The 23,873-nt window shown below is 38.7% G+C and overlaps 1 protein-coding gene across 1 annotated transcript in view; it reads left to right on the top strand.

Moving 5' to 3' along the window:
• The window catches only part of LOC124595921 (esterase E4-like), a 49,843-nt gene extending 32,403 nt beyond the window's left edge, over positions 1–17,440 (top strand). Inside the window, exons 6-10 of the mRNA XM_047134836.1 lie at positions 507–681; positions 1,875–2,050; positions 5,034–5,181; positions 7,308–7,440; positions 17,054–17,440. Of these exons, the coding sequence (XP_046990792.1) occupies positions 507–681; positions 1,875–2,050; positions 5,034–5,181; positions 7,308–7,440; positions 17,054–17,249 (828 nt within the window). The 3' untranslated portion in view covers positions 17,250–17,440. The remainder of the gene's footprint in view (positions 1–506; positions 682–1,874; positions 2,051–5,033; positions 5,182–7,307; positions 7,441–17,053) is intronic.
• Positions 17,441–23,873: the final 6,433 nt, after the last annotated feature.

A 23,873-nucleotide genomic window follows, 5' to 3' on the forward strand; every position in this document is an offset into this window, starting at 1 on the left:
GAGTCTGTGCATTGCTCAGTCTGGTGCCATGTGGGAGGTCTCAAGTATTGGAGTGTCTTGCTTTCAACAGAAAATCTGCTTGCCCAACAGCTACTGTAACTGTAGTGTGATCAACAGTGACATCCCCATACATCTTCTTCAGTGTCTTGTGAATATTTGTCACTGTCTCATTCTCATAACACAGGAACTCCATCACAGAATGTTGCTTCAAACAAACATCAAATGGAGCAGTCATCTGCAGCTGTGTGGTATGCAGAAATGAGTTGATATAAATTTGCATACAAGCACAAGAAATATTTCTATGACCTCTGTAATTAGCAAGAACATAGAACAAAAAGATGAAATTTTTGAAACAAAGTGGTGTGCATTTATTTTGGAGTGCCTCTCTTACTTACTTGGAAACTGAGCCATAAATTTGAGCCCTCATTGCAAGTGCACTGTTTAGTAATAGTTAAACAACTGAAATTATTAGCTATTAATTATATTATTCTGTTTTGTATTTCTAGCAATGGAACAGTAGTACCCCAAGTGCATTTGGTTACGTTGTTGAGCAAGATCTTGGAGATGGAGCTGAAAGATTTGTAACAGCTGATGTCACAGAACAGCTTCTTAACGGGAATTTTGCTCAAATTCCTTTGATAAGTGGATCAACCAAAGATGAACTCACCTGGCTGCCAATACGTTAGTAATCTGTATTATGGTTCACTTACACATAAGTATAATAATATGTGGAAGAGATGTTAAGTCCATGCACATGGAAATGGCTACATCCAAAATATTAGTTTTATGGGTAGAGACTGAGGAGAGGGTGGTTGATGCCTTAACCACCACAGGTATTTAATCTTGGGTTTGAACAATTAGCCATCTGAAATATCTGTCAGTGGATAGAAAAGACCAAAGCAAGCAATAGAATGCTCTTATTTTGATTTCTGTTTGATTGGCTTAAGTAAGAGTCAGTATTCAACAATATATCTGTTAATGAAAGATGGATGTATCAATCCATCACGAAGATAAAGTAGGAGTCGGAGATTCCTCAAAGGTGAAGGAGGCAGGGAGTATGGACAACACTTTCTTTACCATAAAAGCCATACTTATAGAAAAGAGGGCAGTAACTGGAATTTGGTATGATGGATTATGCCTAATTAAGCTTTTGAGAAGGATTCCAATGAAATCTGTCAAAGTTGACCATTGTGTGTGTCACACAATGGAAACTAGTGGGAAAGAAGTTCTTGCACCACCATGTTAACTCACTTGCTTACAGGTTTGACAAAACCCAATTACTTCCTGGGCCTTAAATTTGAATCTACCTTCCAGATGTTATCTGACCTATGTGATTACATTTCTTGACAAAATCATAACAAACAATCAAATGTGTTATTCTAAGTTCTGCAAAGAGAAAAAGTTTGTCTGCAAAGCATACTGAATAGAAAAGCATTTTCTCCTACAGCCTTAATATAGCTCCTTCAATAAGTATTATGAGGAGATGAAATACAGCATACAACTAGGAGCCAGATGCTTCAAAGTATATGAAGGTACATGCTTTGCAAAAATTCACGAATATGTAACATTTTCTAAAAGCTTTTCGTGTGATGTTAATGCATGTACATTAAACGAGGCAGCAACATTGTTTGTAAGTTCTAAGTCTGTCCACCACTATGAAAATAATATCAATGTGTGTGTGTGTGTGTGTGTGTGTGTGTGTGTGTGTGTGTGTGTGTGTGTGTGTGTGGTGTGGATGAGCAGATGTGTTTAAAAGAGAGAAAAAACCAGAAAGAGAAAAAGAAACAAAGAATGGTAGTTGAAAATTATTTTCTTGTTCATCTATAGATATTGCAACAACTATGTCATTGTAATGGTACTTCTTAATATTTCAGAAACTCTCGAAGGCAATTTTTCACAGTCCGCAGTAGATAGTTATGTGACAGCACTTTTAACTGGTCTCTTCCAAGACAGAAATGCTACAGAGCTAGCAGAATTGATTCAGCAAGTAAAGGAATTTTACTTTAATGATAGACAAACAGCTAATGAGACTGGAGTTGCTCTTGGACAAGTAAGTAATGCAGCAAATTTAATTATGAGAAGTGGCAGAGGTCAAGTTGGTACTATGTTTAAAGAAATCAAAATGAAAATAAAATTGAATATTAACAACAGAATCTGAGAGACAGAAGGACATCTGCTGGTGCTGTGAGACAGATACATAAAATAGCAAAAATAATAGAATGTCTATTTTTTAGGGTTTCTTCATCATAGGGAAATAAAGTTGTGAAATAGATGTACAAGAATAAAACTGTTGCAACCAATTAACAAGAAAGGTATAGTACACAGTGAACAAACCAGAAGTAACAGTAGACTATAATGTGTTTTTAAGATTCTACCATGTGAGGTGGTGCAGAAGTTTTTATATTGGACTTGAACTAAGTACTTGTAAAAATGCACTTCGGACCCCATCTGTCTCCTCTGATTTAATTCTTCCATGGTTTCATTTACTGACTTATATGGAAAAATAGAAAATTCCTTTAAAGTGTCCACAACAGAATTCCTATGCCATGGAGAGATGTATGTGCCATGTTTCTTCAGGAACATAAGAACTGGACATGTGTATATATTATGCTTCATTTCCCAGTGGGTCATCTGTTCTTTTTACTAACTCATATATTAAGGAAAAATGCCTAACTCTCATTTACAAGTTTGGTGATTGAGTCTATATTAGGACAGATAGATTCAGATGTTCTAAGATATCATGAAGTGCGTTTGCACCTTTATGAAGCATACAAAGGCAATCATCAAATAAATTGTGCAGAATTAATGGACACCCTTAAATATGTCTTCTACTAAACTACAAATTTAGATTTATATTCCAAAATACTTACAATGGGCTGCATGTAATGTAAAATGATAGCTGAGCTTCAAAGGAAATCACAGAGCAGAAGGAAAGATTGGGGCAAAAAATTAACAAAATATTTTAAACAAAAAGTGCAGAAGAGGAGGGGAGGAGAGACAATTAAGAAAAATAAAGAAAATTTTTTAGTTACGAAAACAAATTATGACAGACAGAAAAACTGAGAACACAACAGGGTGGAAAGGGAATGAAAGACGAGGTACTGTGGAAGGCACTGAAAAATGAAAAGAGTTTTAAGTATTAAAAATTGAGAATAGATGGATGGCAGTTGGCAGGCACATTTGGGGAAACCTATTATATCTCTGGTATTTGGCTGTGTGGGGAGGTTCAAGCATAATGGCCTTATCTTTGCCAACATTTTCCTTAGAATATCAAACAACGGAATAAATGATGCTGCTGGTCTGGACAGTTTGTCTGGTGCCATATATTCTGAATGAAAGCTACTCCCTGAAAAGCAGCTGCACACCATCTGTGTCTGTTAGCCATGTTTCTGTAAAAATATCATGTAGAATATGAAGGTTGGACATTATTGGGGTCACCACTCCGTGGCCTACTGCTGCAAATCTATGAATTGTCTTCCATTCAAACAATGTAAAGCCCACGATGGAAAAACAACAATATATATGAAAATAATGTATTGCTACTCATCACACAGAGGAGAGACTGAGACACAGACAGGCACAATAAAAAAAGACTGCTAAACTTTTACATTTTCAAACAAAAGTGTCATTCTTTCAAAATGGAAAACACACACACACATTCACACAAACACAACTCACAAATGCATGACTACTTTCTCTGGATGCCGGGGCCCAACTGTAGTCTGCGAATGCATCTGATGTGAGCAGCAATTTGCTGGGACAACAGGGTAGCGATGAGGGGATGATGCCGTGCTATCTTTGGGAGCATGTACTTCAATGGTGGGGCAGGATATGGTTGCTAAGTGCCGAGTCAAGAGGCTGTGCTGGGGGACAAGGAAGGGCAAATGGATAGGGGAGAAGAGAGAAGCAGAGAAAGGAAAAACACTGTCAGGTGGGATAGAAGGTGTGTATAGTGCTGGAGTGGAAACGCAAAAGGGGGTAGGTAGGGGGGAGGATACAGACTAGCTAAGGTTGGGGCTAGGAGGGCTGCAGTAATGAAGGATATGTTGTAGGGAGGGTTCCCACCCGCAAAATTCAGAAAATCTGGTGTTGGTAGGAAGAATCCAAATGGCACAGGCTGCGAAGCAGTCACTGAATTAAAGCACATCATGCTGGGCAGCATGGTCAACAGCTGGGTGGTTCAGCTTTCTCTTTGCCACAGTTTGGCTGTAACCAGTCATGTGGACAGAGAGCTTGTCAGTTGTGATGCCCACGTAGAAAATGCCACAGAATTTGCAGCTAAGTTTGTAGCTCAGGATGGCTGCTTTGACATGTAGCCTTACCTTTGATGGGGTAGGAGAGGCCAGTGACAGGGCTGGAGAAGGTGGTAGTGGGAGGATGTATGGGACAGGTCTAACATCTATGTCTATTGCAGGGATAAGAGCTATGAGGCAAGGGACTGGGAACAGGGGTGGACTAGAGATGGACAAGGAAACTGCATAGGTTTGGTGGATGCTGGAATACCACTGTTGAAGGGGTGGGGAGGATAGTGGAGAGGACAGTGGGGATAATTAGAGGTAGGTGAAACCCCAGCAGAGAATATGTTTCAGTTGCTACACTCCTGGGTGGTACTATGTCATGAGAGGAGTGCTCTTTTGTGGCAGGACAGGGGGTATACAAGAGATGGTAGGTGGTTGGAGAGACAAGGCATGGGGTATCTCTTTTTGGAGAAGGTGCTTAGGTAATTTTAGTTTGTGCCAAGGGTTTCACTGAGCCCTTCACTAGGGTCAACCCAGCACAACCTCCATGGCACCATAGTCCACCAGCCAAAATGCAAGTGTGTGGGTGTACTCTTATTCAACACTATATTTATTCCAAAAGCTAGGAAATTTTCTTTCTCTTTTGTGTGTGCCTGTTGATGACTCATGCTTCTGCTGATCGGTGAGTGGTCTTCTTTACTCTTATATTATCTGATTCACTTACTTGTATTCTGTCTTTTAAGACTATTCTTTGATTGTTTCTGCATTAACTTATATTTATATTCTTTTTTGCAGTTATATTCTGACATCATTGTGATATTCCCAGTGGATCGTTCAACCAAGCTAGTGTCTCGGCGGAACACAGCACCTGTATATTATTACCATTTTGTTTACCAGGGCAGGTACAGCTGGGCATACTTACCGGGAACACAAACTCCGTATGGTAAGACATTCCTCCATTAGCAGACACTAATTTAAAAAGAAATTTAAAGCCAGCAGAGAAACCCCTGACCCAGGATTTTGGATGAATTTTCTGATCTCTCACCATTTATCACACACCACCAGTTCATTTCCTTCATCCCTCTTCCTTTCCCTTCAGCCCTTCTGCCAGAAGAAAGAGCCACTGGCCTTGAAATCTTGCAAATTTCAAATCTTTATATGTATTTTCTCCTGCTGCCACTTCATGAGTAGATTTTTTTTTATCTATTCAGCAGCTAAATTGCATTACTATACCAACATTTCATATTCATAAGAGAATTGTAAAGCATTATTTTTGTGTTCCTCACTCATGGCCACCATACATGTATCATTCCTTAATCAACTGATGGTGTATGGCAGAGAAGTGGCCTACTCAATGATTCATTGTAATGCTCCCCTCTCTCCCTCTTTCTCTCTTCCATTCAGTAATAGTTCAGTAGTCTTTATCATAGAAGCCAATGTAATATGACTATTAATGTTTGATGGCCAGAGTTGCTGTACCATTATAACAATGATCCATTGCCTTAATATCTACAAGAATGTATTATTCACTCTGCATTGGAGTGTGTGTTGTTTTGAAACTTCCTCAGGGATTTAAACCTTGTGGGACTCAAACCCAGAACTGGATCTGGGTTCATATCATAGTCCATCATATAGTTTCAGTCTGCCATTAAGGTTGATACCTGTTGTTTATTTTTTCTTATAGGCACTGTAACCTGCCTTTAATCACAACCACTCTGCTTCAAGAATACCCTGAGATATTTTGTTAATATAGTGGGGATTTTTCCTTCATTGCTAATCCTGTGAACACCACAAAATTCAGTTTTTCTCTGCAGAATGGTTGTGTGATTCAGCACCTAGGTACTGTATTGGCAGTTCAAATACTGCTGTGGCCATGTCTTACAAATAGATTGTTTTCACAGCAGAGCACTTGAAGTATTTGAATAGGTTTTATAGATATTCCTCATTTAAGTTAATGTTTTTCACTCTTGAATGAAACTTTCACCCTGCAACAGAGTGTCTGATGGTATGAAACTTTGTGGTAGATTAAAACTGTGTGCCAGACTTTGCCTTTTGTGGACAAGTGCTCTACTGACTGAGCTACCCATGACTCATCCTCACAACTTTACTCCTGCCAGTATCTCATATCCTATGCTTCCAATCTTCACAGAAGCTCTCCTGAGAACTTTGAAAAATAAGCATCCTGGAAGAAAGGATACTGTGGAGACAAGGCTTGGCCACAGTGTAAGGGATGTTTCCAGAATAAAATTTTCACCCTGCAGCAGATTGTGCACTGGCAGATTAAAAATTTGTGCCAGCCAAGACATGGATTCAGGACCTTTGCCTTTCACGGCCAAGTGCTCTACCAACAGAGCTAACCAGGCACAACTCACTCATGCTTGTAGAACACTTTCCCACAAAAGGCAGATGTCTCGAGTTTGAGTTTTGGTCTGGCATACAGTTTTAATCTGCCAGGAAGTTTTTAATTCTTATTCTTATGTTGTTATTGGACAAAAAAGGTTCGCCTTATGAATGTAAGTTATCAAAATGCTAACAAAAGCCCAAATCTCCAAAATCAAATCAAGAGTTCAGTGTGACAAAGTCAATTCCACTGCCACTTTGTCAACTTATTCAGTAGTAGCTCCATGTCATTTAAGATTAGCTGATCTTTTGAGTGATCTACAATGAATAAGACATCCACCTTAAAAATCTGTCAGCAGCTTTTGCCAAGGAGATAAGAAATGTTTTGGCCTGCAGCTTTAGATTTATCTTATATGAGAACACAATGATGAGCCCTTCAACTTTGTAACTTGCATACCTTAATGTGCATCTGTTTAGGAAAAGTTTTTCGTACATTGTACTATTTTCTGGCAAGTGCATAATTTTTTCTCAATAATTTAATTTTTTATAAGATTCTGTTCCAATAGTTTGATTACTATACTCAGGCTTTGTGACTGAAATACCTGTACTAATGATCATTTCTGTCTAATCTGGATGAAAAAATTGTCTTTTTAGGTAAGAAAATCATATATGCTAACAGAATTTTTCTGTTTTCCTTATTATTTATGTCTTCTTTCCTTTTTTTGAAAGGTGTTTCCCATCACGATGACCTCATCTACTTATTCTACATCTCAGCATTGGTCCCCGAATTTGTTAACACAGACCCTGAATATACAACAGTAAAAAGAATGACAAAAATGTGGGCAAATTTTGTCAAAACTGGGTAAGTACTTCTTGTTGATGATTTTATTTTACTATTTTCTTATTGTAAAGATAGGTGAGCAATCACTGGAGAGAATGCGTAATTGCAATAAATAAACTTTTTCTGTAATTTGTGCTTTGTGATTATATTTCTCTTAAACACAGTCAGACAAAAATTATTTAGAACAATTTACGGGTAATTGCCAAATTCTGTCTTTTAAAAATGGCAATGAAATTACATAAAAGTTTTTAAAAAGTCATTACTATACAGGATGATCGTTAATAGAATCAACAACTGCATGGCTGGATTCATGAATGGAAATGGAGGAAAAAAGGTACTATGAACATATGTCTGGAAATGGACAGTGTGTGTTCAATGACAATGAATCATCCTGGAACACAGTACAGAGCTGCATCACATCCACATCACAACAAATGTTGAAAGTGGCCTCTATGGGGTTGCAAGTGATAGGGATAGTAGTGGTTGTCATAGTGATAGTAGTGGTTGTCATGTAGGATACACATAATTGTGCATTGGCTTACACTGTTTGGCAGGCCACTTGCCTTAAGCTTGTACTAGGGTTTGCCTCAATATCTTGTAGAACCTGGTCCTCCAAATGTGGTGTATACACATCCCCTGCCTCCCCATGTGTTTGTCTTTCTGAAAGGACCTCTGATCACACAAATGCCCAAAACAGCCTTGAAATGTTGTGGACATGATTGTGTCTGTGAGGGTATTCATTTTGGAATATCTGTGCTGCCTCTCAGCCATTTCCATCTGTTTGGCCATTTTGGTATAGCCTTGCTGCCTTTTGACCATTTCCATCTGCTTCACCATAGACAAACTCCATCTTGGCATGTTATCGATAAGAATACAGGACCAGTCTGCTGCTTAGGCCGTGTCCTATGTGGGTGACAGAAGTGACCGACAGCAAGCGACTTCTGGATATGTGACATTCCAGTGACAAGTAGCAGCATCAGGTGACATTCTCAAGTGTCCTGTATGTGAGCTATAATGTCGCATTACAAGATGGCTGCTAAGAGCCAAAAAGCTGTTTCTGTAAAACGCGCCTCTGAACTGTAGAATACTGTAGCTGAAGAGTAAGGCTACAAAACTATGTTTACTTAAGAAAATAAAGCGAAAAGGAATTTTGTGCATGAAATTTACAAAGGGAGGAATCTCCATGGAGAATTTCATAATTCATATCATCAGCTATGAAGATCACCAAACAAATTCTTCGAATACAGGTGAATGAGCAGAGGAGCATTCGATTATCTCATCAATAAATTAAAGACAAATATATTTTACAAGATCAAGAACTTTTAACAGCCTATAAATGCAGAAGAATGATTAATCACGGTAAATAAATATATTAAGAACATGTTACCGCAGCCAGCTGTGGTGTAGTGGTGGCATAGCAGACTACGATATCGGTTTCGCTCAGGTCATGGGATCAATGCCAGGCACATATTGTGTTTTAACTTACTCAGTTACAATTCTGCATACTAAGTTTTATATGTACTGTTTACACTACAACGCTGAGTATATTTTTAAGGTATTGTCAAAGTACTTAATCTTTAAGTGCATGCACGCCTATCCCAGTATATCACACACATTAAATTCCTAATAAATTTTACAGATATTTGATGTTGCGAATGTAATTCATCAGCAGTCAGTGTTAAGGCCAAGCATTTCAATTAATCTAAATAGTATATAAAAGTAAAGCATACAAAATCTTTTGAAAAGAAAGTCAAACATTTTGTGAAATGATTTGTCTGAAAGTATGAAACAAAAAATGTTAGGGAAACGTTTGGTGCACCTCGTTTTCTGTTCATGATTTTGAGCATCATTCAAAGGCATGCAGAACTTATTTCTTTTACACAAATCATTTCATAAAATATTTGACTGGTTTCTTTCATTTTTTATCAACAAGTTTTATTCAGAAAGCATGATCTTACTGACTCCTTGTTTGCCTTCCTAATGTCTTCTGTTCTCGAAAATCCTAACTTTGGTACCTGATTTGAAGGAAACCTTTTTGACATTTAAATACCACACCAGTGTATCTTTTTATGTGCAAAATAGTTATGCCTTGAACAGATGAAATTTTTTACACTTAATTTACATAGCTTGGCAGCAGCTTTTTGTGAATTATTTCAATTTTTCCTCAGCTTATTCATTAAGTTTTCATTAATTGCCCTGATTACTTTCAAGCAGTTAAATATTTTCACTAGACTTCACGCTGGTCCTCTTGATACCTGGTTTACCTGTTTCTCTCTCCTTCTTTGGCTATGAAAATTTGGACAAAACCTCAAGCTGTAATTAGAAGGCAGTCTTGTTTTTGCTCTGCCCACACATTTACAAAAACTTATCAAGTGTTAATCATAAGATAAAATAGTCCTTTCTGTATGCTGTCATTTCCAAAAATCGTCGTTTTGATATCTTGAACTGCTTGTGAGATACAACGATTTTTACCACCACTTGATTCCCAAAGTGCAGGGAAGGTTTGGACACGCCGCGAGCGACCCATCCACAGATATAACAACCAATATCTCAAGAATGAAAAGAGATATCATTCCAGTCTCAACATTAGATACAATTTAAATATATTGGTTACATTTCATATGCAATAATGTATGGCCTTAAATGAACTATACAGAAAGTCTACGCAATGTGATTTTACTTCTGCAAATTCTTAAAAATTTCATGCAGCCATGTACTCAGTTTCATGCAGCACAGAAACTGTGATGAAAAACAAAAATAAATTCAGACCTTATTGAGCAAAGATACAAGCTATAAGATGCAGAAGAATCAAATTTTTTCACTAAATAGTTTTCTTAAAATCAGGTGATAAGTATTTCATAGCTGCCGTCGCATCCGCTCCACTGCTTTGCCGAGAAGACAGGTGGCTGTCGCTCTCTGACGCTCATGCTGCAGCGACAAGATTCAAACATGTTTGAATTCAAACCTCACCAGTTGCAGCGGAAGACAGGCAATGACACAGATGTCGCTCATGTAGGACACTTCCGTAACTATACCTGCGGTTGTGTTTTGTCGTTTGAAGCTGTCACACGCTGTCGGTCACTTATGTTGCTTACATAGGACATGGCCTTATAGTATGCTCCATCAGTCACATAGCCTGCTACATACAAGGAACCCACAGCACATGGTGAGAGGCACTGTCATTCGTCAGCACCATCATCTGTGGCAACAGTGCATTTCTGGACATGTATTCACAGGACCTTTTTTCCTCCATTTACATTAGAAGTCCACCCCTGTGGTTTGTTGGTTTTATTAATGTTCATTCTGTATAGTTTTTAAATTTTCTTAAGTACTTATACTTGCCAACAAATAATAAGTAGAAAAATCTCGACAATGACCTTCTTTTAATTGTGAAATTTGTGTATTTTGAAAATGTATCAATCTATGTAAAATAATTGTCACTTATTGTTCAGTTTCAGTTGCACAGTTCAAAAAATAAACAGAAAAATGTGCAACTGAAACCGAATGATAAGAGAAAATTATTTTAAATGTTAATATAGTTGTTGTTTCTCTCAAAACAAAATGTTAGCTATAGTGGTATCAATCTATTTTATCTAGCTAATAACACGAACAAATTTGCCAAGCTTGTTATTTGTAACAAAAGTGACGGATTTTTCATATCGAGTAAGTGAAGCTTGGAAGACAGTACAAGTGCCTAAATATGTTCCATTAATGCCTTCCTGGCTCCCACCAATGAATCTGATTATTTACACTACAGCTACCATCAACAAATAAGAGTCACAGTTCATTTGGCAAGTATCATGTGTGAGTATAACCACAAAAAAATAGTCTTGATCACACAGTCATTCATCAAGAATATGACTAGTTTCAGACTCTAGTAGTAGGACACCTTCAGATAATGCACTGTAAAGATGACAATTAAAAGTGCTGATTTACATTGGAAGTTAGAAAACATTAAAAAGAATATATGTTAAGATGATGCATCATCACCCATCCAGCTAACAATAATGATGCTCGGAACAGCAGTGCTGACCCCAGTTGCAAAACTGCTGCTGATGGCTGAGCAGCCACAGGTTAAATAGAGTAAAATAGGGTGTGCATGAAGTCATTGTCAGCAAATAGGAAGCAATTTACATGTCGTTTGTTAAGATTTGAAATTCCATTTTTAAAAATGTACATAAATTTTAAGTGTAAATGGATAAAAAAAAATAGGATTTTCAATACCTTATGGATATCATAAACATTAAAGCCAGGTTTTTAAAAATTAAATAATAAACCAATATGATAGGTTAAACTGTAACCAAGAATGCCATCTTGACACAATAGCTAGCATTATGAAGATGCTGTTTCCATAGGAACTGTTAGTAAGTCATCAGTTATATTGCATATTCATAACAGAGTAAGACATAAAACAATTTAATACACCAGTATACACCGTATTATAATTGTTTTGTTAAAAACACGTCAAAGTAACAACAGAAAATTAGAAACTTCATGGTATATGAATGCTATGTCGTGGGAATAGTTATGCCTAAAGACACTGTTTCCATGGAGACATCATGGTTGGACTGGCTGTCAGTTCCCAAAGATGTATTCAATGGACACTGTTTGTTGCCTTGATCACAGTGGTCAATACACACCATCAAAGATGAAAGAGAATGACTTTACTAACAGAAGTGGCACCATTGTGCTGAAATTTTTTTGTCAACAGCAAAACATTAGTTGATGTTTGCAAAAAAAAAGGCCAATTGATTAAAACTAGGTTGAAACCAAAATTGGAAGTCAGAAAAAAGTTTTTTATCAAGAAGGAAAGTCGACAATAAGATTGCATTAAAAATGTATAAATATCAGTTACAAAAATGAAATAAAAAGCTAAAATCATTGAAATGGTGCTAAATTTTACAAAATCAGCATCTTTTACATAGATGTGATAATTAACTCTAAAATAACCAGGTGTTTTTGTAAGATTCATTGCCATTCTACCCTTAAAAGATGAAAACTGGCTGTGATATGAAAATTCTGTAAAAGACAAAACAAAATCATAGGGAGAAGTATAACTAGATAGTCAGCTACCTTCTTGTTTAAATAATATCTTCAAATAAGTCAAAAAATTCTTTATCGCGGAAATCTGGCAGTTCACTCAAAAGAGTTGACAGATTATTCTTGTAGTGGGCAAAAATTTCCAATTCTTCTAAACTATTCAGAAGCAAACCTTTAGAAGTGGTGTGTATAACCTTGAGATTGTTCATGACATCGTTTTCTGGAAGTTTGGTATTAGTAAATTGTTGTCTGGAAACTGATTTATTGTGTGACACACCTGCACCATGTTCCTTGAAGCATGTTTTAAAATTACAAACAGTTTGACCAATGTATATTTTTCCACAGTCTTTCCACATTAGTTTATATACACTCCTGAACCATGGTAACATTTGTTAATGTTGTCATTGATATGTTTAAGTTTATTAAGAAGCATATTTGTTGAGACTGTTTTTTATTAACTTTACTTAACTGACAGATTGCAGCTTCCAAATAATGTTATCTAACATATGAGTAAGTTTGTTCTCTGCAAATGTGAGCAGACAGTAAATAAACTATTTATAAAGAGTAGCTTCTAAACATGTTCTCATCACTTTAAGGATTCTTATCCCCGTCAGTAAAAATGGAACCTTTATAGGCTCACTTTGTTTTTTGTCTGTCTGTCTACGTTAAGACCCCTTTTTCTTAGGAACAGGTAGAGGTATCAAGTTGAAACTTATATCAAGTACTAAGGTCTATAGACTCTTGGTGGTGTAAGAAATTTAAGCTTCTAAGTCAATGCAATCGAAAGATACAGACAGATACATCACACATTTTGTTAGTTGTGAACTCACTGATCAGAATCTATAGCTCAACTATATATCACCATTCCAGAAGCATAATGACATAACTATCAATATGACTGGTTTGCAGGAGAGGCAGAAAACCAAACAAAATTTTTTAAAGGCTTCATAAAAAACAGTAAAATTATCTATGGAACTGAAAGTTGGCCTAATTGTGACACTAACGGTTCTCTACAAAATCCAAAAATTATTTCCTTCAAACAGCATCCCATTCACCCCCTTGCAACCCTTTAAGTAAATGTGTCATTGTTCTTCTGACATCGTTAGTGAAATTAACAAATACAACTAAAGAAGGTGTGTGGGAAAAAAGAAATATATCTCTAAACCATATTTTTTTTCACTCTTACAGTTTTATTGTTTTATTATCATTTTTATTATTTGCATCTTATAACTGACATAAAATAATATACACTACTGGCCATTAAAATTGCTACACCATGAAGATGACGTGCTACCGACGCGAAATTTAACTGACAGGAAGAAGATGCTGTGATATGCAAATGATTAGCTTTTCAGAGCATTCACACGAGGCTTCATTGTATAGAGGAAGGTGGCACAGAGTTCAAAGTGCTGGACACACTTTCAAGAGAAGTGGGGACTGAATCAGAAACTGGCCATCCCAATATAGGTTTTTTGTTTTCTTCTTTACTCTCTTAACTTCAGTACTGGACTCCTTATTTGAAAATGCTATTGTTAATTATTTCCGTATCCCTGTCAACTTCAACTTTGTGAACTACGTCTACTGTTCTAATCATGGCAGGACATTAAATCACAATCTTTCTTTTCTCCTTGAATGGCCACATCTCCCCCCCCCCCCCCCCCCCCCCCCCTTCCGGGGCATTGGAAAGCAAGGCGTGGTAGAAATAGCAACTTGTGTCTTGCAATATCTTAAAGAGTTATCAAAGAACCTTCTTGGGACGGATGTTGTATTTTACTCCAACAATTGTGGAGGGCAACAGAAGGACAAGTAAGTACAATAAACCCAGACTGTGATTTGCAGAAATCATGTAACAAAATGTTTCTATTGAAAAAATCAAATTGATTAAAATGTTCATTCTCTTATATTTCAGATACATGATTGCAATGTATTTGTATGCATTACAAAAGCTGGATATTCAGTCCATTCTGCTCAAGTATTTGACTTGTGGTAACACCCAGAATGAGGGAGACATAGTTTATAGCATCATTGAGAGAGCAGTTAAGAGTGCTAAGAAGTCAGGGCCAATTTATGTTCCCAATCAATACATATCAGTCATCTGAAATGCAAAAAAGAAGGGAAATCTGCTACATCTTAGAGAAATGGGTTTTTCAGATTTCAATGACATTAAAGCTTTGTATGAGGAGATGGCTCATTACATGGCCAAGGAAGTTGATGAAAGTAGTTTCAAATTGTCACAAATTAAACCATTTCCATGTGAAAAGGGAAGTGATGTGTTTCAGTATAAGAACAGCTACAAACAGTCCGAGTGGGGACAAGTTCAGTTCAAAGGGAGAAAGAGGTATTTTACAGGGAATGTAGATGGGAGTAATTTGGATCTGAAACCTGCTTATACTATAAAAATGACCCTCTCAGGAAATAAAATTCAAGATTTAAAAAATTTAGTTAACAGCAACATCATTCCTAAATATTACAAGCCCTTCTATGATTCTCTTTCCACATAAATGTAATTTATTGCTTTTACGTCATTTGGAAATTCTTAATTTCACTAAGTACACTACTGGCCATTAAAATTGCTACACCAAGATGAAATGCAGATGATAAACGGGTATTCATTGGACAAATATATTATACTAGAACTGACATGTGATTACATTTTCACGCAGTTTGGATGCATAGATCCTGAGAAATCAGTACCCAGAACAACCACCTCTGGCCGTAATAACAGCCTTGATACGCCTGGGCATTGAGTCAAACCGAGCTTGGATGGCGTGTACAGGCACAGCTGCCCATACAGCTTCAACACGATACCACAGTTCATCAAGAGTAGTGACTGGCGCTTTGTGACGAGCCAGTTGCTCGGCCACCATTTGATCAGACGTTTTCATTTGGTGAGAGATCTGGAGAATGTCCTGGCCAGGGCAGCAGTCAAAAATTTACTGTATGCAGAAAGGCCCGTACAGGACCTGCAACATGCGGTCATACATTATCCTGCTGAAATGTAGGGTTTCGCAAAGATCGAATGAAGGGTAGAGCCACGGGTTGTAACACATCTGAAATGTAACGTCCACTGTTCAAAGTGCCGTTAATGCGAACAAGAGGTGACCGAAACGTGTAACCAATGGCACCCCATACCATCCCGCCGGGTGATACGCCAGTATGGCGATGATGAATACACGCTTCCAATGTGTGTTCACAGCGATGTCGCCAAACACGGATGCGACCATCATCATGCTGTAAACAGAACCTGGATTCATCCGAAAAAATGATGTCCTGCCATTTGTGCTCCCAGCTTCACCGTTGAGTACACCATTGCAGGCGCTCCTGTCTGTGATGCAGAGTCAAGGGTAACCGCAGCCATGGTCTCCGAGCTGATAGTCCATGCTGCTGCAAACGTCGTCAAACTATTCGTGCAGATGGTTATAGTCATACAAAGGTTCCGATCTATTGACTCATGGATCGAGACGTGGCTGCACGATCCGTTACAGCCATCCGCATAAGATGCCTGTCATCTCGACTGCTAGTGATACGAAGCCGTTGGTATACAGCACGTCGTTCCGTATTACCCTCCTGCACCCACCAATTCCATATTGTGCTAACAGTCATTGGATCTCGACCAACGCGAGCAGCAATGTCGCAATACGCTAAACTGCAATCGTGATAAGGCACAATCTAACCTTTATCAAAATCGGAAACGTGATGGTACGCATTTCTCCTCCTTACACGAGGCATCATAACAACGTTTCACCAGGCAACGCGGGTCAATTGCTGTTTGTGTATGAGAAAGGTGGGGTCTTGGCACAGAGTTACTTTCTCATGTAAATAAATGCACAAGTAGAGTGAAATTAACTATTCAAGCATGCTCACTAAAGGTGTAAGTGGGATAATAGGAGATCATAACAAGCCTTGCTAATTGCAGCTAGCATGTATATTTATATTTCTTAGTCCATTGTGGACATGGCTCATGTAGTGTCAACAGTTACCACCTTAGCACATATTAATATGCCTCTTGCTTTCCCACAAAGATATGGTACCTTTTCCCAGTTGTGCTTTGATTCATGCTCCCAGGCAATTGGCTTGCAACTTAAACCACTTAATGTATGACTTTGTTTTTCATCAGGTGATGAATGTTAGTTGTCATTTTGTAAGTCCAGTTTTTGTGATTTGCTTTAGCTGATGTTGTAGTTACATACCGCAATTTCCACCCATAGATCTGAATAGTTTGACATTGTTAGACTGAAGTTTGTAATAAAAATCAAATAATACCTTACCTGTGGCAGACTGTCTACACAGTAAAAATTACACTAATGGACAAAGTTGGCTAGTTAAATATTTCATACATCATACAAATTAACCTTACCATAACAGTCTGAATCAACAAAGAAATAATAATTCTCCAAATTCAGTTTTGTAAACAGGTCTAATCTAACAGCAATAATTGGTGTCTATGTTTTAAATGTTAGATGTCCTGTGAACTCTAAACAGACATGACACAGAAACTTGTTACCGGTAAATGTTTTCTCTTCTATTTCCTGAAAATGCAGTAAGAGAACACAGCACAAAAACCACAACACAAAGAAAATTTGATATGTTGCAGCAATCCTACATCAGAGAAGACAGATCTGGTCAATGTCAACTGGGAGACCCTGACACCTTCAACACCACGCCACTTACAGATAGGCTCCCAACTGACTATGAAGCAAGGATTGTTCTATGAGGACCGCATACGGCTATGGGAAAGGCTCTCCCCTCTGCCTAATGTTTCAAGAAGCTCCAGGAAGAAGACAGGCTAAATGAGCAGAGAACAAGACTGGCATTACTCTCTCAACTAATAAAGCATTTCCCAAGCACCGCAGTGGTGTTCAACTATATTAGAAGTGTACTAGAAGAGAATTTGATGTGTGATGTATTTACATAACTTGTGCTTATATTTATGTATTCCCACTGTGACAATGAAATCCAGAAATAAAACTGATAAAGTATATGACATTTAAAGTTATTACTTAGACAACTAAAAAAAATTATGGTTGCTACTCAGGGAATAAATGAAAGACTTTCTGTGGCCTCTTAGAATATATTTTTAGTTAGAATATGTTACTTGTTTTGACCCAAATGACCTTCCCCATCAAAACCAGCCTGGATTGCAAAAAAATATAGTGCAAAAATAAAACTAATTTTCCTCACAGACACTACACAAGTAATAATAAATTTATTCACTTTCCAAATATTGACACTTTTCATGCAGTGATTACACCAAATAAGAAGGTAATTTACTCTGATGGTTTGCAAAGAAATTACAGATATTAAACCTCCTGCCAGATTTTAAATTGCAAAGGTGAGGAGTAAGTCACAGCTGATAGCTCAATTGGTAGCATTGCCCATGAAAGACAAGGCTCCAGGTCTCAGTCCTGGTACGGCACATAGTGTTAACCTGTGGGGAAGTTTCAAATAGCTTGCACACTGCTGCAGAACGAGACTTATTTTTGAAATTATAGATTTGTTGACAGAGAAAAATGAATATATGTATTGGAAAGACATTAACTAACAATCACAGAGGTATCTGCAGATATGTAATAGGAGCGTGATGCTGAAAGTCTTAAATCTCCATTGCTGTCTGTTGTACAAAAACCAAATGTGCTATGATAATGCTTGCATGATCGGAACTTGTTATTATTACAGTGTTCATAATCTTTTTAGAAGGCATTTCACTACGTGGACATGCTAAAAGTGGACTTGGTTTCCATCTTACTTGTAGATTGGGAAATATTAATGCTGGATGTATGGGAGAATTTAGCTTACATGCAACTAAAACTCTAACACATCTTTAAGAGTTTGAGTAACATTTCAGGTCAAAGCTTTCAGCAGACCTCTCCAGAAAATTCAACTATAGTATAGTCCTGATTATTGGGAGTATACTGTAATTTTCTTTGAATGATGATGAACAACTATCTTTGATTTATTGGATAGACCACATTACAGTTACTGATAAAAAGAAGGTACATTCCCGAAAAGTTATTGCACTGCACTGTTGCATCTGAAGCACATTATGTTCCAAAATACACTCCTGGAAATGGAAAAAAGAACACATTGACACCGGTGTGTCAGACCCACCATACTTGCTCCGGACACTGCGAGAGGGCTGTACAAGCAATGATCACACGCCCGGCACAGCGGACACACCAGGAACCGCGGTGTTGGCCGTCAAATGGCGCTAGCTGCGCAGCATTTGTGCACCGCCGCCGTCAGTGTCAGCCAGTTTGCCGTGGCATACGGAGCTCCATCGCAGTCTTTAACACTGGTAGCATGCCGCGTCAGCGTGGACGTGAAACGTATGTGCAGTTGATGGACTTTGAGCGAGGGCATATAGTGGGCATGCGGGAGGCCGGGTGGACGTACCGCCAAATTGCTCAACACGTGGGGCGTGAGGTCTCCACAATACATCGATGTTGTCGCCAGTGGTTGGCGGAAGGTGCACGTGCCCGTCGACCTGGGACCGGACCGCAGCGACGCACGGATGCACGCCAAGACCGTAGGATCCTACGCAGTGCCGTAGAGGACCGCACCGCCACTTCCCAGCAAATTAGGGACAGTGTTGCTCCTGGGGTATCGGCGAGGACCATTCGCAACCGTCTCCATGAAGCTGGGCTACGGTCCCGCACACCGTTAGGCCGTCTTCCGCTCACGCCCCAACATCGTGCAGCCCGCCTCCAGTGGTGTCGCGACAGGCGTGAATGGAGGGACGAATGGAGACGTGTCGTCTTCAGCGATGAGAGTCGCTTCTGCCTTGGTGCCAATGATGGTCGTATGCGTGTTTGGCGCCGTGCAGGTGAGCGCCACAATCAGGACTGCATACGACCAAGGCACACAGGGCCAACACCCGGCATCATGATGTGGGGAGCGATCTCCTACACTGGCCGTACACCACTGGTGATCGTCGAGGGGACACTGAATAGTGCACGGTACATCCAAACCGTCATCAAACCCATCGTTCTACCATTCCTAGACCGGCAAGGGAACTTGCTGTTCCAACAGGACAATGCACGTCTGCATGTATCCCGTGCCACCCAACGTGCTCTAGAAGGTGTAAGTCAACTACCCTGGCCAGCAAGATCTCCGGATCTGTCCCCCATTGAGCATGTTTGGGACTGGATGAAGCGTCGTCTCATGTGGTCTGCACGTCCAGCACGAACGCTGGTCCAACTGAGGCGCCAGGTGGGAATGGCATGGCAAGCCGTTCCACAGGACTACATCCAGCATCTCTACGATCGTCTCCATGGGAGAATAGCGGCCTGCATTGCTGCGAAAGGTGGATATACACTGTACTAGTGCCGACATTGTGCATGCTCTGTTGCCTGTGTCTATGTGCCTGTGGTTCTGTCGGTGTGATCATGTGATGTATCTGACCCCAGGAATGTGTCAATAAAGTTTCCCCTTCCTGGGACAATGAATTCACGGTGTTCTTATTTCAATTTCCAGGAGTGTATTTTCATAAACCACTGCATTAATATTGTCTATTTTCAGCCATGAAATAGTGGCTGACTTACTGCATTCAACCATGCAACCTAGCTCTTCTGGTTGGGCAATGCTCATCGAGAGAACAATCTCCCATTTTGAGACACATTAACAACTTCCCTCTGACTAAAATACAGCCAGCAAAGACATGATGATGAATTGTTTTAGTGGAAAATATTGTTAATTTAGTTTTTTTGCAGTGTGCTATTCTTTAAAACAGTGGTTGTCAAACCGTGCGAGCAGCCCAAATCAATTACTCATGTGGCCCCCAGTTCTCAGCCATATATTATAATAATATGCAGCTAACAGCCAAATCCAAACATATCAACTAATCCCCCACTAAAGTTGTGAGGATGGGTCATGAGTCATGCTTGGGTAACTCAGTTGGTAGAGCACTTGCCCACGAAAGGTAAAAGTCCCAAGTTCAAGTCTCGATCTGGCACACAGTTTTAATCTTCCAGGAAGTTTCACATCAACTAATGTTAAGAGCTTTGCTGATAAGTAACAAATTTACAGAGACAATGTAAGCTTTTGGGCAGACAAGTTTGATGACTGATGGCTTAAAATGTTGCCAGTAGAACTTCGTTTAGTCTACAGTTGGTCAACACATGATTTTGGATGTATTTTCGTGAGGGGATAATGTAGTTTCATTTCACTGAATCTGGAGGTGGTAGCTTGTTTTTTAAAAATGTGTAGTTGAATAAGAAGGATAATATCACATGGTTGGATGTACTTATTTAAGGTATTACCACTGCCTTCATTTTAATATGGACTACAGCTAAAGATTTGACTCCAAAGTAAGAGAAACAGTCACAGAGTACCATACCACCTACACTAAATTTCACTGTCACATTCACATAAATACCATCCACCAGGCACATGTTTGCCCCATGAAAATGGAAAGTTACAATGAATGTGCTATCATGTTTTAAACTGTACATTATGATAAGTAATTTTGACTTAAAATTTATATTGGGTCCACCAGTGTGAAACATCATTCTATTTTCTTGTTTACAACTTGTGAATGCACACACAGGTTGTGGGATTTTTACACCTAACTCCATAGCACCTAGCATGACAAATGGTTCAGACATGAAGTATGGTACTTAGCTTTTGTTGTGTTGGTTTCCTATAAATTGAAAATGCACTATGCATTTCCCAAGCTCCTCTGAAATATCATGCAGAGTGGGTTTAATATCCTCAGTTGTCCCTTATATAAAACACTGATCATAAAATTTGTTGTATATCTGCAGTTATACATTAGTAGACTAATCCCTACTCATTGTAATACACTGCACAATCTCCAGCAGTGTTGCACAATACTTGTGCATACAGAACATATGACAATTGCATCGCCGGCCAGAGTGGCCGAGCAGTTCTAGGCACTACAGTCTGGAACCGCGTGACTGCTACGATTTCAGGTTCAAATCCTGCCTCGGGCATGGATGTGTGTGATGTCCTTAGGTTAGTTAGGTTTAAGTAGTTCTAAGTTCTATGGGACTGATGACCTCAGAAGTTAAGTCCCATAGTGCTCAGAGCCATTTGAACCATTTGAACAATTGTATCTGTACATTAAAGCATCCAACCTGCAAGTGTCTTTTGCCTCAAAAATTTCTAAGGTGAGAGGCATGACTCCCAGTATCAATTGGTCAAGAACTTTTTCTCAAACTCATCAAATATCAGATTTTGACAGTTGAGCTGGTTGGTCCAATGTAATACTTCTCCCTCAATTTTCACAAATTTAATTTTTAAGTCATTACTCAATCCTAAAATTATATTATCTTTGCAGTGTTGCATGAAAGCCACAAGGTGGGAATGTCTCTCCTGGGGCAAACTTTTCATGGGGATATTTGAACAGTTATCAGACCAATGATAAAAGAATGTTTTTGAACAAGCCCCTTCATGTAACAACTGTACTCATTTTGAACATTAACAATATTCTCATGTAAAGTTGATAAATTCGTCTTATAACATTCATATTTTACAGCTACAACTTACATCTTTCTTTAGCTCTTCAGTTCTATCACTGAGTGTGCTTATTAGTAGTTTCAGTTTAATTCTTACATATATTAGGCTCTACAATGGTAATTTCCTCTCTGAACATTTTCTCTACTTCAGTCAATTTGAGTTATGAGGTATTTCCATGCTGGGTGACAGGGAACAACCCAACAATGAAGTCAAGACAGTTGATAGCGAATACACCTGCCGCATGAACCATGGACATTCCTTTGATGGGATGGCTTGCATTCCTCAATGATACCAGTAGCCATACTTACATGTGCAACGACAGCAGAGGGGAACCTGTTGAGGCACCAGACAAATGTATGGTTCCTGAAGAGGGTCAGCAGACTTTTCAGTAGTTGTAGGGACAACAGTCTGGATAACTGACTGATCTGACCTCGTAAGTTCAACCAAAACAGCCTTGGTGAATGGCAGAAAGCAAGGGGAAACAACTGCCTTAATTTTTCCTGAGGGCATGTAGCTTTACTTTATGTTTAAATGATGATAGCATCATCTTGAGTAAAACATTCCAGAGGTAAAATAGTCCTCCGTTTGGATCTCGAGTGGTAACTACTCTGGAGGATGTTGTCATCAGGAGACTAAAATTGGCATTCTACAGGCTGAAGCATATAATGCTAGATCCCTTAATCAGGCTGGTAGGTTGAAAAATTTAAAAAGGGAAATGGATAGGTTGAAGTTAGATATAGTGAGAATTAGTGATGTTCAGTGGCAGGAGGAACAGGACTTGTGGTCAGGTGAATACAGGGTTACAAATACGAAATCAAATAGAGGTAATGCAGGAATTGGTTTAATAATGAATAAGAAAACAGGAACGTGGGAAAGCTACTACAAACAGAATAATGAATGCATTGTTGTAGCCAAGGTAGACATGAAGCCCACAACCACCACAGTACTACAAGTTTATCAGGTGCAGAAGTATGAAACCAGAATTTGGTTGCAATAATTACACATCTGTTGTTTGAAACTGATAAACAATATTTTATTCAAAATAATCTCCATTGCTATTTATACATCTCTCCCAACTCTCTGGCAGGATATGAATGCCATGCCAAAAACAATAGTTCTTCTTTTAAAGCGAACCAGTCACCGAGCCATTTTCGTACATTTTCATATGAATTAAAGAGTTGTTCAGCAAGAGCACGTCCCAGTGATGCAGACAGATGATAATAAAATGGAGCTGAGTCTGGAAAATAAGCTGCATGCCCTAGTATATCCCAACTGAATGCTTCAATTGTTTCCCTGACCCATTTTGCTGGATGTGATGGGGCGTTATCGTGGAGCGATATGACATCATGTTGCCTTTTTCCATATTCTGGTTTTTTTCACATAATGCTCAATTTAAATTGATCATTTACTGTTGGTAGTGATCAGTGTTAATGGTTTCACCAGGTTTTAGCAGCTCATAATAGATGACACCCTTGTGATCACACCAAACACAGAGCATTGTCTTCTTTCCAAAGTGATTTGGTCTTGTAGTGGATGTCAATGGTTTGTCTGGATTCGCCCATGATTTATGCTGCTTAGGATTTTACAAATATATACAGTTTTCATCACCTGTCACTATTCAATGGAGAAAATATGGCAAACAGCATTTCACAAGTGATCTTTCAATTTGCTTGCTGTCTTTCATTCAGTTCATGCAGAACCCGTTTTCCTACTTTCTGCACTTTTCACATAGCTTTCAACCAAAGAGAAATGGCTTTCTGTGTCACATTCAATTGTTCCACATTTTCCCGTTGAGTTTGAGTATCATCTTCATCCAATAAGACCTGCAACTCATGGTCTTCAAACTTTTTTGGTGGTTTCCCATGCTTGTTGTTTCTCACATCACAATCACCACTTTTGAATTGCTTCAACCACTCAAACACTGTGTTTTCTCAAGA

This window comes from Schistocerca americana, chromosome 2 (genome assembly GCF_021461395.2).
Source record: "Schistocerca americana isolate TAMUIC-IGC-003095 chromosome 2, iqSchAmer2.1, whole genome shotgun sequence".
In the NCBI taxonomy this organism is placed as follows: Eukaryota; Metazoa; Arthropoda; class Insecta; order Orthoptera; family Acrididae; genus Schistocerca; species Schistocerca americana.